General features: G+C 37.8%; 1 protein-coding gene across 2 annotated transcripts in view; it reads left to right on the forward strand.

The window, feature by feature from the left end:
- The window catches only part of BTBD8 (BTB domain containing 8), a 96,023-nt gene that overhangs the window by 54,042 nt on the left and 19,032 nt on the right, over positions 1-22,949 (forward strand). For both annotated transcript variants that reach the window (XM_053592277.1, XM_053592278.1), the window contains 4 exons: positions 7,446-7,526; positions 8,978-9,074; positions 12,341-12,429; positions 12,862-12,964. In XM_053592277.1, coding sequence (XP_053448252.1) covers positions 7,446-7,526; positions 8,978-9,074; positions 12,341-12,429; positions 12,862-12,964 — 370 coding nt within the window. The remainder of the gene's footprint in view (positions 1-7,445; positions 7,527-8,977; positions 9,075-12,340; positions 12,430-12,861; positions 12,965-22,949) is intronic.

The following is a 22,949-nucleotide window of genomic DNA, read 5'->3' on the forward strand; positions in this document are numbered from 1 at the left end:
AACACATTGTGTGGGACTAAGATCCGCAGGGAAGGCCATTTGAAGGGCACCCTTTCAACTTTTATCTGTTTTATGTAGTTCAAGATGACATCTAAGTTTACTTGTGGGAATAAAAGCAAGGGGAAACTTTTTGAGTTTTTTTTTTCCCCCCTGGTCTTCCTTAATCACCCCTCATGAGCTGATCAGATTAAACATTCAAACACCTAGGCTTTTAAAGATGAGGTCTATTTAGTAAGAGGTCATGACAAGAAAGAAATTGTGGCATCAACTATTGGTCTTTGCTCTCTCACCTATAATAAAGTGAGGTTTGTTAATACTAAAATGAAAGAAGGAAACATTGCTTCATGGATATGTGGTTTTATATACACCCATCATTATTATTATTATTGTAGTTTTTGTCTGGGGCTGGGTTTGAACCCACCACTCCCGGTATATGGGGCCAGTGCCCTACTCCTTTGAGCCACAGGTACCGCCCCCTTTATTATTATTATAATCCAATTTTGTGATATATTTTGCCTTTCTCTATTTTGCCTTTTCCTGTTGTCTCATGTATTGAATTGATTGTCTCAGATTACTACCCAAAATCTAGGGAGGCACCTGTGGCTCAGTTGGTAAGGCGCCGGCCCCATATACCGACGGTGGCGGGTTCAAACCCGGCCCCGGCCGAACTGCAACCAAAAAAAAAAAAAAATAGCCGGGCATTGTGGCGGGCGCCTGTAGTCCCAGCTACTCGGGAGGCTGAGGCAAGAGAATCGTTTAAGCCCAGGAGTTGGAGGTTGCTGTGAGCTGTTGAGGCCACGGCACTCTACCGAGGGCCATAAAGTGAGACTCTGTCTCTACAAAAAAAAAAAAAAAAAAAAAGATTACTACCCAAAATCTTATTACTATTGTGGTATATTACTATTGGAATGCTAAAAAAGATTGAGGAATTTTACTTTTTAAAAAATCAAATATTTTAGGAGTTTTTGTATTGAAACAAAGTAGTCTATAAAAACATTCCATTTTCCTAGTAACTTACATTGTAAACCTGGGTTTATGTTTCCCTGGGGAGTGTAGTACAGTAGAAGGATCACTAACTTTGGTGTCCTTACAGGCAGTTGTATATCCAGTTCCTACTTGTTCCATGATTTTAGGGGCATTCCTTAAAGTCCTGAGCTTCTTGTGGTTGCTGAAAGAATTAAATTAGGTACAGTAAGGAAAGAACCTTGCATAGTGCTTGGTACATAGTATATGGTACTCATTAATATAGTCTGTATCTCCTTTTTCATTTTCTAGAGAGAAAAAGGGTCAAGACAGGGCTTTCCCCATTGTCAGGACACCGATGTCTGCTTTCAGTGATCAGCAGCTTCTTTTTTTTTTTTTTTTTATTTTGGCCAGGGCTGGGTTTGAACCCTCCACACTGGCATATGGGGCTGGTGCCCTACCTACCCCTTTGAGCTATAGGCGCCACCCCTGATCAACAGCTTGTTTTTGGAACTGTGTAGCCATTGCATGTCTGCAAGATGTTTTCTACCAAATAGATTGGAATAAAATTTTGTCCTTACAGAAGGAACCATAGTGTTTTAATCAGTTGGTAACTAAAAGACTTAATGCAAATGATATTTTTCAAGAAGGGCAGCCTTTCATAAATTGATACTGGAATAGAAGAGTCCTATAATCCTAGTTCTATCCATTCCTCAGAGGTGGGGGAGTGGAAGGATATAGCTGGAAGGAAATTCTGTTCTAGTGGAAGGAATAGAAAAATTTTCCACACACTATAATGGAAATTGAACCACAGCCAACACTTCTGTGAAGAAATCACACATATTTCCATTTTTACATAAATAGAAGGCTTCCAGTGGTGGTTTGGGCTTTAGAGCATAAATTTGGATTTTCTCATCCCTTGGGAGATTCCTGGGATTGCTCTGCTCTTCAGTATGAGCTTTTGATATATACACGAGATTACATTTCTCTCCTGACTAAACTCCTTCAATGTCTTCTCATCACAGTTAGAATTAAACCTACTTTACCAAGACCTACAAGACCTTACAGGGCCTGTATGATCTAGCCTCAACTTCTTTCTCAACAAAATTTTTTTTCAACCATTCCTGCCCGCATTTGGTGACCTTTCCTCCAATCATGAGGGCCTTTGCACTTGCTATTTCCTCTGCCTAAGAGTTTTTCACATAGTATTTTGCAAGGCTGGTTGCTTCTCATGCTTGAAAGAGATGAAGTATTACTTTCCCAGACTAACCTTCCTGAAGTAGCAATAGCCCAACTCCTCAGTTATTCTATTTTGTTATCCTGTTGTGTTGTTTTCATGACACTTTTCAGTATCAAAATTATCTTTTTAATTTTTTAACGTATTTATGTCCATATCCTACTCTTAGAACGTAAGCACCTTTTATCCCCACCATCCAGTATAGTCTGTTATTCAATAAACATTGGATGTTAATGGATGAACAAATGAATGGATGAAGTCTCTGTGTTACCTTGACCAATACACGGAAGAGCCTGAAGCTTTAGAAAGCATGCATGAAACATAGGTACACATTTCCAAGTCTCTGATCTTAGTACTTTGTCTTCTCAGTGGTTTTTCTTTTTCCCAACTCTTGTAATGTTTTCATTTTCTACAATCTTTTATTCTGGTTACATTTTAATGGGAATAGTGCTTTAAATCTTCCCATTTAAACTGTGGGCAATTGGAATAATTTGTTGCTTTTCTAGGTCAGTTGATCATGTCTTTAAAAACACTTTCAGTAAAAATACAAATGACTTACAACATAATAATGAGAACACAGCCTAGTAAAACATCTGTCAAGACAGTCGGAGAATGGTTTCTTGCTGTTTTTATAACTATCGTATACACATATGTTGATATATAGGCTCAAGTGTTTAGATTTTGCTGTTTATTTTAATAAAATGACTTTTGTTTTTATTTAGCCATTATCTTTGCTTAAACATTTCAAAACTTAAAAGGAATTATTCCTTCAACATAAGTAGCCAATTCTCATTAACATTGATAGTCTGAGAATAAGTGTATGTAACAATCCTAGTATTTATGCTAGTGTTTTCTAGTGGTATTCTAATGTATGTAGTAATTATGCTAGTGTTTAGATTGACAAGCTACAAATAATATGGCTTCATTATTCTGTGTTAAATCTTATCAAATCTGTAGTATACAAATAAGAATATTTAGATATTTGGCTTTTTTCCTAAGTGTTAAAGATGAAGAGTTTTGAATCCACAGAACTCAGTACTTAACCATGGTAGGGGCCAGTAAGTATTTATTAAATTAATAGAAAAATAGAGAGGTGGAGCAAGATGGCGGCTGAGTAACAGCTTCCCTGCAACTGGGCACGGTGAGTCTGGGGCGATAAGACTCCAGGCATCTCTGGCTGGTGGGATCTGCCTATAATCCCTTTGAGGATACAGGGAGTCAGCAAGGGACTTCTGGACCCCAAAAGGAGGATAAAAATAGTGGAAAACTGGCAAGTGGTTGCGTGTGTTCTATCGACCTAATCCCGCTGGCAGCTGTAAGTACAAGCTGGAAAGGCCTTACCTGTGAACTGTTTTGGTATTTTTGGACTTGGCACTTAGTTGAACTGCCTTGGGGAAAGCTTTAGCAGGAGTGCGGAGAACTTTGGGCATTGTCTAGGGCCCCAGACTGAGCCGCTGAGCCGGACGGAGGTAATAGTGTTTGGCTGTGGGCCGCAGGGAGCCATTGTGAGAGAACTGCCCCGGCAAGCTCCGCCCTCAGGGTCGCAGAGCAAGGATCGGGAGGGAGCTAGTAACCTAGTGACTGAGCAGCCTAAAGGTGGGGACTGAGCTTGCCTTACAGCCTTAACCCTCAGAGGCAGAGTGAGACCGGTTTTGGCATACTGGAGCCTCGGGCTGTTGCCCTGGGTAGAATGTCATGGTGTCACAGCTCATAGCAACCTCAAACTCCTGGGCTTGGTGCCACCAAGACCTCCATAAGAGCGCGCCGCAACCTCCGTCCCACGACCCACGCCCTCTGGGCCTCTGCATGCCCTGAACAGGAACTGCAGGAGCCGCTCAACCCTGCATCCTCCCTCCTGTACCCTCCCTGCCTCCACACCAGCCCGCTTGTCTGGCCAGGGACTCTGGTAGCTAAGTGCCCTCTGAAGCCCTCCCGGCCTCTGTGCAGAACCCTTCTGCTGGCCAGAGACTGCTGGAGCCTTGGGCTCCCTGTGCCAAAGTCACCGGGCGCCAGGCACTCTCAGAACTGTGCACACCACCTCTTGCCCTGTTGCTGGATCTGGGTGTGTCACACTCCGGAGCTGCTTCCACAACCAGAACTCCCCAGCTGGGGCAACCCCATAGGAACTACACAGGGTCACTCCCTACAAAGATCCAGCAACAGGAGAGTGATCCCGCTGGGGTCTAATCTTGGAGAGACACCTCCCTAACTCTGAGGACGGCCAGAGGCAACAGTGAAAAACAATCATGAGGTGAAATCAACAGAAAAAACTCTGGCAATATGAATAATCAGAGTAGATCAACTCCCCCAAGGATCAATGGGGCAGACACAGCACAAGATCCCATGCACAAACAAATAGCTGAGATGTCAGAAATCGAATTCAGAATCTGGATAGCAAATAAGATCGAATTAGAATTCCAAGCAGTAACCCAAAAGATATCTCAATAATTCTACAAATCCAAAGACCAAATGACCAAAGATTTTGACACATTGAGACAAGAAGTTGCCTCAAAGATCTGAGAAATACAGTAGAATTCCTTAGTAACAGAATGAAGCAAGCAGAAGAAAGGATTTCTGGCATTGAAGACAAAGCTTTTGAACACTCCCAAACTCTCAAAGAAGAAGAGAAATGGAGGGCAAAAACAGATCACTCTCTCAGAGAGCTCTGGGATAATTCGAAGAAAATCAATATTCATCTTATAGGGATCCCCGAAAGCGACGAATTGGCTTCACAAGGCACAGAGTCTCTTCTCCATGAGATTATGAAGGAGAACTTTCCAGACATGCCAAGAGATTCTGAAATTCAGATAGCAGACAGTTTCAGAACTCCAACACGACTCAACCCAGATAAGACAGCCCCCAGACACATCATAATCAATGTCAAAGAAGTTAATATGAAGGAGAAAATTCTGAAATGCCGTGGACCGCCCTGTCAGTGGGCTTCAGTCCGAGGGGGAGCAGGGAGAAGGAACGAGGAAAGTTGAGAGGTCGGCGCAGGAATGACAGTCTGGCACACCACGGGTGAAGTATGCAGCTGTAATTTTACTGTGAAACTTATGCAAGTACTTATACACTTCTGCTCACAGGCAGGGGCGTCATGGGTTACACAAGGGTCATTCTGAATTACTGGGAAAGTTACAAATTTTTTCCTTAGGTTGCAGTTTTCGTGTTTAGGTAAGCTCTGATTGTTTTAGATATTTTTAACAATGTAATTACTTTGTCTCTGTTCGTAATTGATAGCAGTTAAAAGCATACCTAAAATAAACAGTACCGCTCATGGTTGTGAAATTGTTTTACTCCTAAATCATTGGTATTTATTACTTAAACGTTTTAGTGCCTGACTTATAGGCGGCTCTGAGTCTAGCAGGCTTGTGCCTTATCTTATCCTGTAGTGTGATGGGTTCAGCTTTGAGAAAGTACATTGTGATTAGTGTCAGAGCACACAGACCTATGCTAAAGAAAAACAAAGTAATAAATTTTAAAGGCTGCCACGGTCGTTCAAGCTCCTGCGGGTGACTTGGCACGTAGAGCACCGTTTCTGATGCCGTTTGTGCAGGGGTCGCTGGGGGCGAAGCTCTGTGGAGCACAAGCCTCCTTACCAGCGTTCTAAAACGCGGACAGCGCCGCCTCACTACGGCTGTGGTGCCGTGGGTGCGGCACTGAAAGCAGCCAGACGAAAGAAAACCATCACCTACAAGGGCAAGAATATTAGAATAACTGTAGATCTCTTTGCTGAAACCTTTCAAGCTAGAAGAGGATGGTCATTGACTTTTAATCTCCTAAAACAAAATAACTTTCAACCGAGGATCCTGTACCCAGCTAAACTGAGTTTCATTTATGACGGAGAAATTAAATGAGAAATTTGCCATAACTAAACCATCTCTCTAGGATATTCTCAGACCTATCCTCCATAAAGACCAATGTAATCCTCCATCACAAAAGTAAACCCACTCAGAAAATTTTGATCATAGCAGGTCATTTCGGCAGCTACTGGGTAAAACTGTTCTTACGGATCCAGCAGGTCATTTCAGCAGCTGGGTTTGTAGGAAATTCAATTCTTAGAGCAGGTGCTATGTGCTATGAGTGCTTTTTCCCCCTGGCCCTTCAATTCTGGTTTAGTTAGGTATGACAAGAATAACCCAATTCATATAATCAATTTCATAATACTTTATAGCTTGAAGGAATTTTTATACAATACTTTTAATAATTTTGTACATGAAATTAAATTTCATGTACATTGAACCTTTGGAAAGGAAAGCTATCACTATCTCATGTCATTGCTCAAAAATTTTTGGATTTTGGAGGATTTTGGATCTTCAGATTAGAGCTACTCAACCTGTAGCACATGCTTTAATGCAAGAGCCAAAGATGGCTTGCTTGTGATATCCCAACAAGACAGCCAGCCTGAGTGAAAGTCTGAATCTGTACCTCTTCCCCATCATCTCTTCCTACTTGTTCAGCAAAGAAGAAAATAAATCAAATTGCCTTTCATCTAGACTTCTTCCTGACTGATGACCAATGGTTGTTCTACCAGATTATTAATAATTCCCTTCCGGTAGTACAGAGAAATAGAGGATGGGGGAAGATGCAAGAATCTCTATAATAATGCTATTAGCAAGATAAGAGTTACAGAAAGAGGACTGAATCTGGGGTGGAGAGGAGGAGGAAGGCCATGAATTCAGAGTTTGAGATACAGGAGTCAGTAGGACATGAAGGTTATCACTCCAAACTACTTCGTAAGTTGTGTCTTTACTTTTTCATCTGTTTAATGAGGATGTTGGTCACTGACAGGCATTACAAATTTTAAAACCTGTACAGCATAACAAGAATCTTTTTAGTGAGTAGAGTTGTCTACCTGAGGCTTTAAATAAGACTGAGGCCATTTGTTAAATGTGCTGAGGATTTCTTTATGAGCCAGAGGTTGGACAATGACTTCTAAAGTCCCTTCTAACTTTAAAAAACAGTCATAGAAGACACTCAATAAATAATCAATAATTTGATAACAAACTATTAGCATTTTGTAGCTTATATAAACATCCATAGCCATAGTTCATTTTAAATTTATGGTATACCTGGATGTTTGAAGAATTTTGATATTTGAAGATATTATTTGAAGAATATATCCTTAAAATAAAAGTGAGATTAGAACTATATCTTGGCCACAAGTTTATGAGAAATAGAACATATCATTGTTACCAGTTAAACTTTAATTATTCCTGAATTTGAGTTTTCTTTTATTTTTCAGTATAAACCATTTAGAAATGAATGTTATGATGCATTTTATATATGGAGGAACTTTGGACTTTCCAGAGAAAGCTAATGTTGGGTATGTATTACTTTTTAATAATTTAAATATAAATATGTTAATATTTTGCAGGTTTGGCTTTGTTGAGCTAGGTTGCAAAGCATCAATGAAATAGAAGCTTAACTTTTATTATCTATTTTGCCTTATTGTGTGTATGTTTCAGGAATATCTAAAAACAATAGGCAAATTACTTTATTTAGAAGAAAAGAGGATTTAGCAACTCAAGGTAATAAGATCTTTAAAAATCTGTACTTGAAAAAAAATCTGTACTTGACTTAAATTATGGTAGAAGAACTTTATTTTTGTTTGGAAAAGCATAGGTTTTTATAAAATAAAATTGATAAAACTTTTATGAAGCTTTGAAAATTATTTTGTTATGTTAATTTTTTAGGTTTTTTAACCAGCAAAGGACAAAAAGAAAAACTTTGAAACTTATTTGAGAATATAGGCCATCTTAAGTATTACATTGTGACGTTCCATCTAAGCTTCTGAAATCCTACTAGAGCAGCGGTTCTCAACCTGTGGGTCGGAACCCCTTTGTAACAATGAAAATACATCCTGCATATCAGCGAGTCACATTATGATTCATAACAGTAGGAAAATTACAGTTAGGAAGTAGCAACAAAAATCATTTTATGGTTGGGGGTCACCACAACATGAGGAACTATATTAAAGGGTCGTGGCATCAGGAGGACCACTGCCCTAGAGAGTGAAGAGTTCCACTTTGCTCTTTAAATTTTCTGAATGTCTTCCTATTTTCCTGCTATTCTAACATCAGACAAGTGAAAGCTACTCTTTAAATTTAAAAATTCTTTGGTTCCTTTAATTTTGAACTGAATAAATATGTATTGGGAAGAATATACCATGAGTCATAGAGATTAATACTAAAGTTTTATCCTCTGGTAACATATAGGAAATGTTTGCATGCTTTCAAGGCTGGAAGCCTTCCTAAATACCAAAGTATATCTAAGTGCTCAGTAATAATTGCTAAACGAAAGAAGCAAAGAAAACTGGTCATTGGATGCTGTCTCCAATGAGGGTCATTTGTAGACATTTTCAGTATGACAGGACATCAGGGAGTTGTCCCGGACCATCACCACCACCACTAAAAAACAAACAAAAAACCCTTGTATTATACAATTTTTTTGCAAAGAGTTTTGTACCTTTTACAGCCTTCAAAGCAGTTTCCTGGATTTTTGCTCTGTTATCACAGAGCATATGAAGGGAATTTGAAACATTTCCAAATTTTCCTCTTGCTGTTTTCCACTAATCAAATCATATATCAATGCTTTCAACTTTTGGCCTATGTTCTTTTTATAATCTATAAAGAGTATCTATTGTGCAAGACAAAAAGTTATAATTAAGATAATTTATTTTTTTCTGAACAGATGATATAATATCAACAAATTTACTGTGTATTGTGCCTTGATTATTAAACTGGAGAATTAAAAACGTATCTATTTTTATTTTAGTCAGATACTCAATATGGCTGATATGTATGGACTAGAAGGATTAAAAGAAGTAGCAGTTTATATTTTAAGAAGAGATTACTGTAATTTCTTTCAGAAGGTAATTATCAAGTCTCAGAAATCTTTTACCCAGTGCTTTATCATCCAGTATTACCTAGTAGATTTTTAGCCCTGATTAAGTAATCGTGCTTTAAATATCAAAAATATTAAGTCAGTTTAACTAATGGGAGCTCCAGTTGAGAAATAATATACATATATGGTCTGCTTGCAAAAATCAGAAACTAACTCAAATTATTTTAAGTAAAATAAAATTGATGTGGAGGATTTAATGAAAGGATATAGGAGTATCCTGTAATTCAAAGCTGAAGTGTAAAGCTGGCACTCAGGATTTGGAACTGAGAGAAAGGTAGTCAAAAATTAAGGTCACCTCCTCCATTTGTGGAAGAACTACACAGTGCTTTACTGATTATTTTCCCTGTAAGTGTATTCCTTCCTTCTACCACCTCTCTTTACAGTGATGCTTATGGTGGAATATACTTGCCTCCCCAAGTGGAGTATGAATACTAAATATTTTGAGTTCTAAATGCAAAGATAAATTTACTATCTAAAGAAAGACCCCACAGTAAGCATTTCAAAGCCATTTAGTACACTATTCTTAGACTCTCCATTGTTTAATGTATGTATCCTGTGTCTAGGTTATTTTTATTTTCTTATTTATGCTTTTCTATATTTTCTACAGAGAGAATGAATTACTTTTATAATCAACAAAAATGTTAAAAAATGATTTACATCACATTTCCCTCTTATTGCATAGAAAATTAGGTAATTTTAATAACCTTTAAATTTAGGTTTTTGTGTTGGGTGGGTCTTTTTCTACCTCCTATATGTCGTAGCTGAGGAAGCAGCACATGTGCTGAAAATAAGAGCCATGAACACCTGGGTCTGCCACCACAACCAGCCCCCCAGTGTTTACTGAGAAATGTTAAACCCTCAGCCACTTTTAATCAACTATTCATTCAGGCCTAAGTAAGAGAATTGGAAAAAAGAAGGCAGCCTGTGGTGTGTTCACCTTTAGAGAGTGAAGAATGCTGGTAAGAGGCTCCCTCATACTCCCAGTCAAGAGAAAGTTAGGGAGATCCAGGAGAATCACAAATAAAGGTTAAAGATGGGAAATATTTGCCATGAGGAGATGATGTCTTCTCATCTCCCACCTTACTATGTCTTTAAAACCATCCTACCCTGGAACTTCCATCAGAAAACACAAGAAAAAGAAAAAAGAAAAGAAAGTGGTAAGAGATTTCTTGGGAGAGATTGGAATATGCCTTGAGAAGACAGTGAGAATGTACTTGAACATGGAGCGTAAAGGAAGGAGGCTTGCTGGAGAAGCCAGTACTAGCCTGGTAATGAGGGACTGTAGTTATTGTCATACAGAGAAAAAAGTATGAGGCGTCCACTCTGCACCCCAGTTATATGTGGTCCACAGGGAAGGAGGAGGACCTCAGTGGTTTCGTAGAAGTTATAGGAGACCGATACGGAGACCGGCATTGTGTCCCACGTAGGGAGGCGTTGTGCGTCATGAAACACTTGAAATAGTCCTCATCCACTGAGAGGCCAGGGTGAAGCTTGATCTGCCCCTGTCTCATCAGCAAAGGCCACCACATCTAAGTTAACAGTAAAGTTAAGGAAATCTTCCTACTACTGTCTTGGTCTCTGCTGAATTATATAAAGTGGCCATAGTAGCCAGCCCATAGCCTTCTTCCAAAGGAGTTTGACCTGGAAAATGGAGGAGTGGGAGACTAGACTGTGCTCTACTCCCTGTTTAGATCTTCCCAGCCATAAACTAGTCAGTTATGGGGAGGGGAAAGATTTAAAGAGGGGTATTAAAGCAATACTGTACTCAATTCCAACAGCAAAAGTAACCAGAAAGTATTGGAATCTGCCTATAATGTCATTAAAAGATAGAAAAGAGGCGGGTTTGACACAGCATGGCAGAAAGCACTAGTTGGGGAAAAAAGTTTTATGTTAGAGACTTGTAAAAAAAACAGTTACTGGCTCAGCACCTGTAGCTCAGCGGCTAGGGTGCCAGCCACATATACCAGTGCTGGCGGATTCAATTCCAATCGGGCCTGCCAAACAACAATGACAACTACAACAAAAAAATAGCTGGGCATTGTGGCGGGCACCTGTAGTCCCAGCTACTTGGGAGGCTGAGGCAAGAGACTCGTCTAAGCCCAAGAGTTTGAGGTTGCTATGAGCTGTGATGCTACGGTACTCTACCAAGTGCGACATAGTGGGACTCTGTCTCAAAAAACAAAACAAAAACAGTTACATCTAACATTGTAAAAATTATCTCTTTATGGATCCTCTTTGGCACTATTGCCCCTATTTTTTGATAGGTGCATAAGTACATGTGAGTTACGTGCAGAGTCTTGTATTTCACTTTTTCTATAATCAACTTAAATTTTAAAATGTAAAAGGCATATTCTGTTGTTTTTAAACAATAAAAAAGTTTCTTTTATATATGCTATTTTGTTGACAACTTTTTCACTTATATTTCATTTGTTTTAATGTAGTTCTATGTTGCTGTGTGGTAACAGATATAGGAAGAACAATTTCTGTTCTTACTGGCCTAATCCCTGAACTTTTTTGTTATATATGTTTTAATTATATATATTTTTGTAAATGTGTTTTTTAATTATATAATTTTTAACTTTTAATTTCCTCTTTTTGCTGTCTCCATAGTTTTGATTTTTCTAGAATGCAGTATAGTTAGAATCATATATTTTTTAACCTTTTCAGAGTGGCTTCTTTCACTTAGTAATATGTATTTAAGGTTTAAGATTCCTCCCTCTCTGTTCATGGCTTGGTATTTCACCTCTTTTTAGTACTGAATATTCTATTGCATGGATGTACTACAGTTTACTTAGCCATTTGCTTACTGAAGGACATCATGGTTGCTTCCACTTTTGGGCAATTATTAATAAAGCTTCTATAAACTACTATATTCAGCCAGGAAGGCCATGTTAACCAGTGTAATGAAAATATTTCACATTGTATATAAAACCAGTGCATGATACCCCATGATTGCATTAATGAACACAGCTATGATTTAATTTAAAAAAAATTCTGTATTCAGGTTTTTTTGTGGAAAGATGTTTTAACAAAACATAGTTGAAGACTGACAAGAGCATGTCTGCATCTAGGGTTCCAGCAGAAGTGAATTTCAGATAAAGGAATTAAATATAGAAAATGAAAATTTGAATTATATGTACTTATTCTGTAGTTTAGGTGTATAAATTAGATTATCTTTACATTAGCCTCTGTAAATGGAAAAAGAATAAATGTGGTGTTCTCTATTAATTTTAGCCTGTTTCCAAAACATTGGTGTCTATACTAGAATGCCTGATTATTGCTCATTCAGTTGGAGTGGAAAGTCTTTTTGCTGACTGCATGAAGTAAGTTATCTTAAGTAGTGCTGACGCTGTTAATTTAGGAATTTTGATTTTGCATTCTTGTAATTTTGTGGGCAATTTTAAGGTTGGCCTATTTCCTTGGGCATAATATAAGTAGCTTAGTGTTTAACTAGTTTCACTAGTTGAGTAGAAGTATTGGTTTAGATATTATTCAAGATAACTTGGGATCAATTTTATTTAAGCTAAACCATGGTTAGTTATGTTAAAATCTGTGCACATAACCCAACATGAGTTTAAAATATGTATTTACAGAAAAGGGAGTATAGTTAAGTCCATCTTAGTGCTCATAAAATTAAAGTGTTAGTCAAAACATATTTATATGCAATTAATATAACTGAAAACCAAAATATTATTGACTATTATAATGAAAAATATTTTCATTTCTCTAACTTTATAATTCTTTGATTTAAACAGGTGGATTATAAAGCATTTTGCAAGGTTTTGGTCTGAGAGAAGCTTTGCAAATATACCCCCTGAGATTCAGAAAAGTTGTCTTATAATGTTGATTCAGTCCTTAGTAAGTATAACCTTGAATATCCTTTTTGTGTATGTGTCATCAAAAAGCTTATTCAATTTCATATGGTACTTTCAATGATTTAAATGTAAATGTAGAAAGAACCAGTTTCAGATAACCTAGAACTATTTTGGAGAGACGGAAGTTTATGCATTGGCTCAGCAATATTGACTTCCACTCACTGTGGTGGATCTGGGTACAACATTGAATTTTTTTAACAAAACAGTTCAGTAAGAAGACCATTTCTGTCATAGAAAAGGCAGTGCTTCTCACTGGAATAGACATTCAGTCTGGATATGGAACTGCCCTCCTGGCTCACAGTGTTTCTGCTAAAATTCTATCCATGAACTTACAGTATGCCTTATTCATCATCATTATATTCTCCACAGCATCACTTCTGATTACAAACTCAGTTAACAGCAAAGGTAGTATGATGATGGTGCTCCTGGAATTCTTGGTCTTATATGGTTGGTTCCCCATCATCCTGGAGTGGCTGGCTTGAATAGAGAAATGGCCTTTTATAGACTCAGTTATAGTGCCAGCATGGTGTTAATGCCTTGTAGGGTTGGAGCAGTGTCCTCTAGGATGCAGTATATGCTCTAAATCAGCTTTTGATTTATGGTGCTATTTCTCCCATTGCCAGGATTCGTGGATCTAGAAATCAAGTTGTGAAAAAGGAAGTGGCTTCATGACACAATTACTCCTTGTGATGAACTTATAAATTTTTTGCATCCTTTCCCTGCAACTTTGGCATTGCTAATCTAGAAGGCTTAGTTCCAAAGACTTCCCCATGGGGACACAAGTAATGATTCCATTGAACTAGAAGTTGAGACTGCCTTCCTCTGGCCACTTTATAAACCCACAAAGGCAAAGAAGGGAAATTACTGATAGATTGAACCTGATTGTCAAGGGGACATTGGGTTGCTACTATACAATATGGATAAGAAAGACTATCTGGAATGCAGCATTCCCAGGTTATGAATAAAATCAATAGAAAGTAGTAATAACCCAATTTAGACAGTGGTGATAATGGCCCAGATTCTTGGGGAATGAAAGTTTGGGCTACTCTACCAGGTAAGTAACTATGAACAGTTGAAGTACTTGCTGAGGACAAAGGGAATATGGAGTGGGTAGAGAAAGAAGGTAGTTATAAATAATAACTACAACCGTGTGACCAGTTACAGGAATGAGTGCTGCAGTATGCTACAATAGGAACATATCCACATCCCTTTTTTATATGAATATTTGTCTATGTACTAACCAAATATTTTTGGTTTCTTCCCCACTGTCTCATTCCCCTACTATCTAATGTAAGACATGTTAATAATAGTTTATGTCTCTACATTTAAGTTACTAGATATCGGAGGGCATTGTGAATCTGTTTGAAGAAAAGTGAATGGTCACCTAAAGATAAAAAAGGGAACTTTGCATCCTTTCTTTTGGGAAAAGAGTGAGCATGTTTGTTGTATGGGGGATAATTGTATCGTGTTAGGTGGAAGCGTGATGATTCCTGTCTCACTTGGGAATTCAGTATGGCTTCAAGAAGTGTGTATGGTTGCCAAGTTGACATAGGGTTGGCTATAGTGGCTTTGTAACATGTTAGCTTTGCTGTGGTGAACTATGCTTCCCAGAATTTCCTTCTCTGTTTCCAGTTTGAGAGGACATAAGAGACAATTTGACATGCAATTTGGAGGAGAGAAGTAAAAGAATAGCTATTTTTGGTTTTTACACTAGAAAGGTTAGGGCAGGTACATTCAGACTCACATGTTGTTTATTTACTGGCTCATTCCAGCCAGATCTACAGCTGTTCTGTCTTTCCCTGTATCCTCCTTCAGCTTCTCTAACTCCTGGGCCAGGTATGTGTCTAGCTCCATAATGAAAAGTGCCAGCATTTCCTGGGGGGTAGCTGTTTCATCCAGATTATCCTTGCTCTCTCCCTACTTTAATTCCATCTTCCCTTCTCAACTGCTTGCCCTGTGAACTTCAGACTACCTCATCAGACACAAAGCCTATTTAACTAACTCCCAAAATTATGTTAGATCAAATCCCTGTTAACAGATTTCTGTATACAGTAAGTCCTCACTTAAGGTTATTTATAGGTTCTTGGAAACCACAACTTTAAGCAAAACAACATGCAACAAAACAAATTTTACCATAAGCTAATTGACATAAACAAGCATTAAGTTCCTATGGCATATTTCTGCTCATCACTGAATTTCTTTTTCTTTCTTTCTTTCTTTCTTTTTTTTTGAAACAGAGTCTCACTATGTTGCCCTCGGTAGAGTGCCGTGGCATCACAGCTCACAGAAACCCCAAACTCTTGGGCTTAAGCGATTCTCTTGCCTCAGCCTCCCAAGTAGCTGGGACTACAGGCACTCACCACAATGCCCGGCTGTTTTTGTTTTTGTTGTTGTTGTTGTTGTTGTTGTTGCAGTTGTCATTGTTGTTTAGCTGGCACAGGCCGGACTCAAACCCACCAGACTCCATGCATGTGGCTGGCACCATAACCACTGTGCTATGGGCACTGAGCTTCATCACTGAATTTCTAAATAAAGATGAAAACCTCTTCTAATATTGAACATTGAAACATTTAAGAAAGATTAATAGAAATAGTAAAATAATTATTTCTCCAATTTTGGGGGAATCAGTGACAGCAGTCATAGTGGAGTTAAATCAAGGAATAAATGTTTGCAAAGCAAAAATAAGGAACATCTACCACCACATGGTTCAAAAACAATCATAAATATGGTGGGCTGAGAGCTTTTGCACTGCAGTGTTTCTCATCATGTATGTAGTATTTGCGTAATGATCATATACCTTATAAATTTTTATTTTGTAATAATCTGTATTCATTCATTTTTCCAACTCACTTATTCCAGTTCACAGTTGTGGGTGGCTGAAGCCTATCTCAGCAGCTCAGGGCTCAAGGCTGGAACCAACTCTGGACAGGATTCAGACCACGCTCTCACACATGCCCAGACTCACTCATACTGAGGCAATTTAGAGACACCAGTTCACCTCATGTGTACGTCTTTGGAATGTGGAAGGAAATGAGAATACCCAAGAAAATCCTCACAGACTTGAGGAAACAATGTGCAAACCCCATACACCCACAGTAGCCTTGGCTGGGAAGTGATTGTTTTTCTCATCAATGTCATAACCAAACAACATTGAATAAAATGCCATTGTCTGAGCTGTGGTCCTGTTTCTCTGATGGCCCTCTAAAAGGTAACATCAGCCTGGGTTATATAGAAGGTACATCTAAATCTAGCTAGGAAAGTAAGCATTGCACATCAGCTGGTGAGATACTACTGCAAAAAGTAAACCCAAATCTGTGTTCATGCTAATGCAAGTGTTGGTGTGCTGCTGTAACGAATGAGAAAAGGGGAGTCTGGGGACAGGCTTCAGGCCAGATTGAGAGGGATTTTAACTTACTTAAGCTTATTAACAAGCTTGATTTTTTTTTTTTTAAAGAAGTGATATGAGCTTAACTAAAGAATAAGTCCTTCAAACCATGCTTCTCTGCTATACAGTAGAACCTCCATCGTTGACCACTTCCCTACATTGACCACCTCTTTAAGTTGACCCAATTTTCATAGACTGGAGATGCTCCACGTGTGCATGTCTGGACAGCAGGCCTTGTGTTGACCACCGGTGACACAATGACCAAATGGTGATCCGTTTGTTACAGTCCCATTGGTGGTCAACTTACGGAGGTTTACCATTCTAATAAAAATATGTACTATTTTTATTTTATAGCTCTATTTAGGTTCTTGTAAACTTTGTAAATACTTGACTTTTTCTTTCCAGACAGATAAAAAGATGAACATCAGAATAACCAAACAATCAGTTTGATCAGTAGTCTCTTGGCATCCTGGTGATTATGCTGAAAATTTGAAATTTTCTCTTTCTTTGTGGAATTCATTGATATGACTATGTATAATCATAGCAACATAAAAAATAAATAAATGGAACCTGATCAAATTAAAAAGCTCTGCACAGCCAAGGACACAATCAAAAGAGCAAATAGACAACCCACAGAATGGGAGAAAATATTTTCAGGCTATAACATCTGATAGTGGACTAATAACCAGAATTTGTGAAGAACTCAAGCAAGTCAGCAAGAAACAACCAAACATCCCATTAAAAAGTGGAAAAAGACATGAACAGAAACTTTTCAGCTGAAGATACACTGCTGGCCAACAAACTCATTAAAAAAGCTCAATGTCTCTAATCATTAGGGAAATGCAAATCAAAATCATGATGAGATAGCACCTAACTCCAATGAAAATGTCTTTATATTAAAAAGTCCCAAAACAACAGATGCTGGCTTAGATATGGAGAGAAAGGAACTGTTATACACTGAGGAAAAGATGCCGTACTCAATAAATGGTGCTGGGAAAATTGCACAGTCATATGCAGAAGAATGAAACAGAACCCTATACCTCATCATATACAAATATTAATTCAGAGTGGATTGAACTTAACTCCAAGGCATGAAACCATAAAAATTCTAGAAGAAAGCATAGGAAAGAAAGCTCTACAAGGAGAATAACAAAACACTGATGGAAGAAATCATAGATGACACAAACAAATGGGAAAACATCCCATGCTCATGGATTGGTAGAATCGACATCGTTAAAATGTTCACATTGCCCAATGGGATTTATAGATTAAATGCAATTCGTATCAAAATATCATTGTCTTATTGCATAGATCTGGGAAAAATAAGCTTCATTTGGAACCCTTTGTCTGAATAGACAAAGCATTCTTAAGCAAAAGAACAAATGTAGAGATATCGTACTATTTGATTCCAAATGATACTACAAGGCTATAGTAACCAAAACAGCCTGGTACCCATATAAAAATAAGAGACATAGACCAATGGAACAGAATAGCGAACCTAGAAATAAAATCATATAACTATGATCAACTGGTCCTTCACAAAGCAGGCAAAAATATACACTGAGGAAAGGATGCTCTATTCAATAAATGGTGCTGGGAAAATGGGATAGTCACATGCAGAATAATGAAACTGGTCCCCTATCTCTTGTCATATACAAACATTAATTCAGAATGGATTAAAGACTTTAAGGCATGGAACCTTAAAAATTCTAGAAGAAGGCATAGGAAAAACTCTTCTAGACACACGCTAGGCAAAGAATTTATGATCAAGACCCCAAAGGCAGCCACAGAAGCAACAAAAATAAACAGGACTTGATTAAACTGAAAAGCTTCTACACAGCAAAGGCAATAACCAACAGAGTAAACAAGCAACCTACAGAATGGGAGAAAATAATTGCAAGCTATACAGAGGGTTCCAAAAAAATGTATACACACTTCAAGAAAGGAAAAATCTGTGTTAAAATTGTAATACTTCCATTTCCTCCCGTCTGAATGGCTGTTACTAACACATCAGAAAACAACAGATGCTGGCATGAATGACGAGAAAAAGGAATGCTTATACAATGTTCATGGGACTGCAAACTAGTACAAGCCCTATGGATAGTAGTATGGAGATTCCTCAAGCTAAGGGGAGACCTACCATTTGATCCAGCAATCCTACTACTGAGAATCTACCCAAAGGGAAAGAAATCACTTTATCAAAAATACACCTGCAGTCAAATATTTATTGTAGCACAGTTCACAGTTGTAGAGATATGGACTCAATCTAAGTGTCCATAAATTTCATAAGTAGATAAAGAAAATGTAGCATATAGCATGGAGCCATAAAAAGGAATAAAATGATGTCTTTTTCAGCAACTTGGATGGAACTGGAGACCATTATTCTAAGTGAAGTATCTCAGGAATGGAAAAACAAGCATCATATATTCTCACTAGTAAGTGGGAGCTAAACAGTGGGTACATGGGAACAACGGGTTGTAAATGACCATCTCTTGGAAACCATAAAAGGAGGAGGGTTAGAGGGTGAGGGATAAAAACTTACCTATTGGGTATAATGACACTATTCTGGTGACGGGCACACTGAAGCTCTGATGTCAGCATTATATAGTATATATAACAAAAATATTTGTACCCCCTTTAATTTTATTTTTATTTATTTTTCTTTGAGACTGAGAGTCGTACTCTGTTGCCCTGGGTAGAGTGCTGGGCATCATAGCTCACAACAACCTCAAACTCTCGGGCTTGAGCAATCTTCTTGCCTCAGCCTCCCGAGTAGCTGGGATTATAGGCACCAATGCCCAACTGGTTTTTTCTATTTGTAGTAGAGCCGGGGTCTCACTTATGCTCAGGCAATCCACCCACCTCAGCCTCCCAGAGTGCTAGGATTACAGGCATGAGCCACTGCACCAGCTCCCTTAATATTTTGAAATAAAAAATAAAATACAGTGGACAAAAATTTTTTAAAGAATACTATGCTTTTTGTAAAGAATTTTTAAAAATATTTTTATGTGAGAAACTTTGAGGTTTTTCCTTTCACTGTCATAAAGTTAAACTGTTCATATCATATTTATAATACTAATTTTTCTAACATAGTTTCTACAAAGTGATTTTAAAAAACAAGCTAAAGAGGGCGGTGCCTGTAGCTCAAGGAGTAGGGCGCCAGTCCCATATGCCGGAGGTGCCGGGTTCAAACCCAGCCCCGGCCAAAAACAAACAAACAAAAAAAAAAACACAAAAACAAGCTAAAGATAGGATAGAATTAGATTGTTTACCAAGGAAATATAGACGTCTCAATTTGATTAACAGGTTCTCAACTTCATTTATTTAAGAGAAATTGACATTAAAGCTACAGTGTCAAACTGTCTTCCACCTTTCAGAATGATGGAAAGGAAATTTGTGCCTTGTCTGTAGAGGTGTAGGGAGTAAATATCCTTATTCATTCCTGGGAAGGACATGAATTAGCACAACTTTTGGTGTGTTTTCCAAACTTTTTTGACTATGACCCAGAATAAGAAGTTTTTTACATTGTAACCCAGTAACAAGAACACACATAGAACTGAAACACAAGTTTCACAAAAGAATTCTTAGCCTTAGTACATCTGATATACTAGAGTTTTTTATTCCCCGCCTTTTTCTTTCTTTTTCTCTCTCTCCTCCCCCCACCTTCTTTGTTTATTTCTTTTGTTTTCTAATGCTTTTTGCAAACCACTAAATACATTTCTCTACCTTGCCATGGAGGAAGCTACCATCTGAAAATCAGTGCTCCGTTGACTGCGTGTTGGTGTTTTGGACACTACTGGAATTCCACTTCATATTCTCTGGGCCTGTGTTTGTACTCCAGCCATTGCTGCAGCATCTGCCTATGTTGAGGTGTAATCTGATGACACTTGCATAGCCACATCTCTCTCTCACACACACATCTTCTCACTCCTGTCCTGCAGCTTCACTGCTCTTCCACGCGGGATACCTGCAGCTCAGCAATTCTGAATCTGTGTAAGACTGTGTGATGTAAAGGAGGTAATACCCCAGGGGACAAGCCTTGACCAACAAGAGAGGAGAGCTAGTATTTAATGTTTCCTGTTCTGCCCCTTGGATGGATAATTCAGAATCCATCCTTCTTTACAGGATTCCCAACAAGATTGAACCCCAGTTGCCTATAATAGTGAATGCTGTATCTGTGATTCTCAAACTTTAATGTGTATACAAAACATTGGGGGATCTTTTAAATCTAAGTTCTAATTAGTACATCAAGAGAGGAGCCAGATCTACATTTCTTGCAAACTCTGACTGATACTAAGGCTGTGGATCACACTTTGGAGCAGCAAGGAGCTAAAAGCTTGCTTTCCTTCCTTGTTTCATTCTCCCAGTGGTTCAGATCCTCTTGGGATCCTTCCCAAAACAAGCTATCTTCCTGTGAGCCTGTTTCTGAGGCTCAGGCACAACCCAAGCTAAGACAAGAAATATTGACCCAACAATTCTACTTCTAGGAATGTATCCTATAGATATTTTTACATATGTGTGAAATAATGTTTTATACAAAGCAGTTCATTACATTATAATAGCAAAAAATTGGAAACAATGTAAATGTCTATACTACAGAACTAGTTAAATGACTTAGGGTCTAGCTATATTATGGACTATTACATTGTTATTAAAACAAAAGGCCTCTGTATACACTGATTAAGAAAAATGGTCAAGATGTATACTAAATGTAAAAGGTAAGACAGAGCAACATGCATATTAATTACTTTATCTGAATAAAACATAGAGTAAATTGCATATGTATGTTATTTATATATGCAAAAAATATCTCTAATGAAAAATAGAGGAGGGAGGGTGATGGGTGGGGCCACATCTATGGTGCATCTTAGAATGGGTACAGGCAATTGCATAATGTACACAGCTATGATTTAACAATAAAAAAAAAAGAAAGAAACTAAAAGCTAATGAAAGAATCTTTTTAAGTATGTCAGCATCTTTGACAGTAAGTAGAATAAATCTTTGAATAAGAAATCCTTTATAGTTTTATGCATAAAAGCAATGAAATAAAAAAAAAAAGAAAGAGGAAAAAATAATATGGTTATAAACTGGGAGGTTTGGGGACAGGAAGGCGAGAAGGACTTTTCCTAGTAACGCCTTTCATACATTTTGAAATTGTGAATTATGTGATTATGTTAAGTATTGAACTCAAATTTTATGTGTTTGGTCTCGAAGTATTCCTTTCTTTCCTCTTTGAGTTTCTAGGTACTCTAACGTTTAATGTTTATTACATATTCAGATCAGTATGGAATAACATCACATAGCATCCATGTTATCATTTAACAGTGTCCATATTTGAGTTTTCCAGCAGACTCCAAGTTAAATTATGATAAGTAATTCTTTTATTTTTTAAAAACGTTACTGTCAGAGCATATCACATTATGTATATAGTAAGCACTTTGTAGATACCTGACAAATTTATTTAAATACCTTACATTTGGCCCCAATTCCAGAGCAATGCCAGCCATAGAGCAAACTGGGCTTGCTGTCTAAAACTTCCATTAATTGCACAATTACTCAGGAAGTTGCTGGAGGAGGAAAAGATAATGGTACTAAAAGAATAAAAGACTTGAATTAAAACAAAGTATGTTTTCTTTATTCTAATGGATAAAGCAGTGGAAGAATATATTTTAAAGAATTCTTGATAAATGGATAAAATTTTTAAAGTTTTGACATTCAAGGATTCAACTTAAATTATTCTGGCAGTTCACATGTCTACTCTCAGTCTCTGAGCATGTTGAGAGGTCGAAAATATTTGAGTGTCTACTATGACCCAGTTCTATACTGGCCCCCAAGGATAAAGTGGTGAGCCAAAACAGACATGGTTTTACACTCACTGCACATACAGCCTAGTGAGAGAGACAGATATTAATGAAACAGTTACATTCACGATTTATTAATTACAAATGAATTAAGTGCTCTAACAAAAAGGGACATGTTTTTTTGATAGTGGGTCTGAAAGGTATCTGATGTAGGTATAGGGATGAGGGAAGACTTAGTGCTTTAGTTGAGACCTGAATGAAACAGGGGTGTGCAAAGTCCACATCATACAGTCCAGGCCGGGTATTTCAGTCTGTCATTTCCAGATTTATTATCTATTACTGTCTAACAAAACACCCCCAAATAAGTGACTTGGAACTACTACTTACTATTTCTCATAATTCTGCGGGTTGACTGGGTGATTTTTCTGCTGGTCTTACCCGAGCTCACTCCTGTGACTACATTCAGCTGGTGACTGAGCTGGAGGCTGGGCATCCTTCCACATGGTCTTCCTTACCATGCTTCAATCCTGGTATTCCCACAGGGTAAAATAGAAGCTTCAACTGATGGTAGCACCACCACTATCAGTTAAAGCAAGTGAAAAGGCCAGTCCAGATTCAAGGCATGAGGAAGTAGATTCTACTTCTTGATGGATGAAGCTACAAAGAATTTTTGCCTTTGTTTCTCAATCTGCTATAGTTTACCTGGTAACTATTTAATTAGCATTATATTAAGAACTAGAAATCAAACATGAATAAGATAACAGTAATTTATAAGTTGCCAT

Source organism: Nycticebus coucang, chromosome 5 (genome assembly GCF_027406575.1).
Source record: "Nycticebus coucang isolate mNycCou1 chromosome 5, mNycCou1.pri, whole genome shotgun sequence".
NCBI classification, from domain to species: Eukaryota; Metazoa; Chordata; class Mammalia; order Primates; family Lorisidae; genus Nycticebus; species Nycticebus coucang.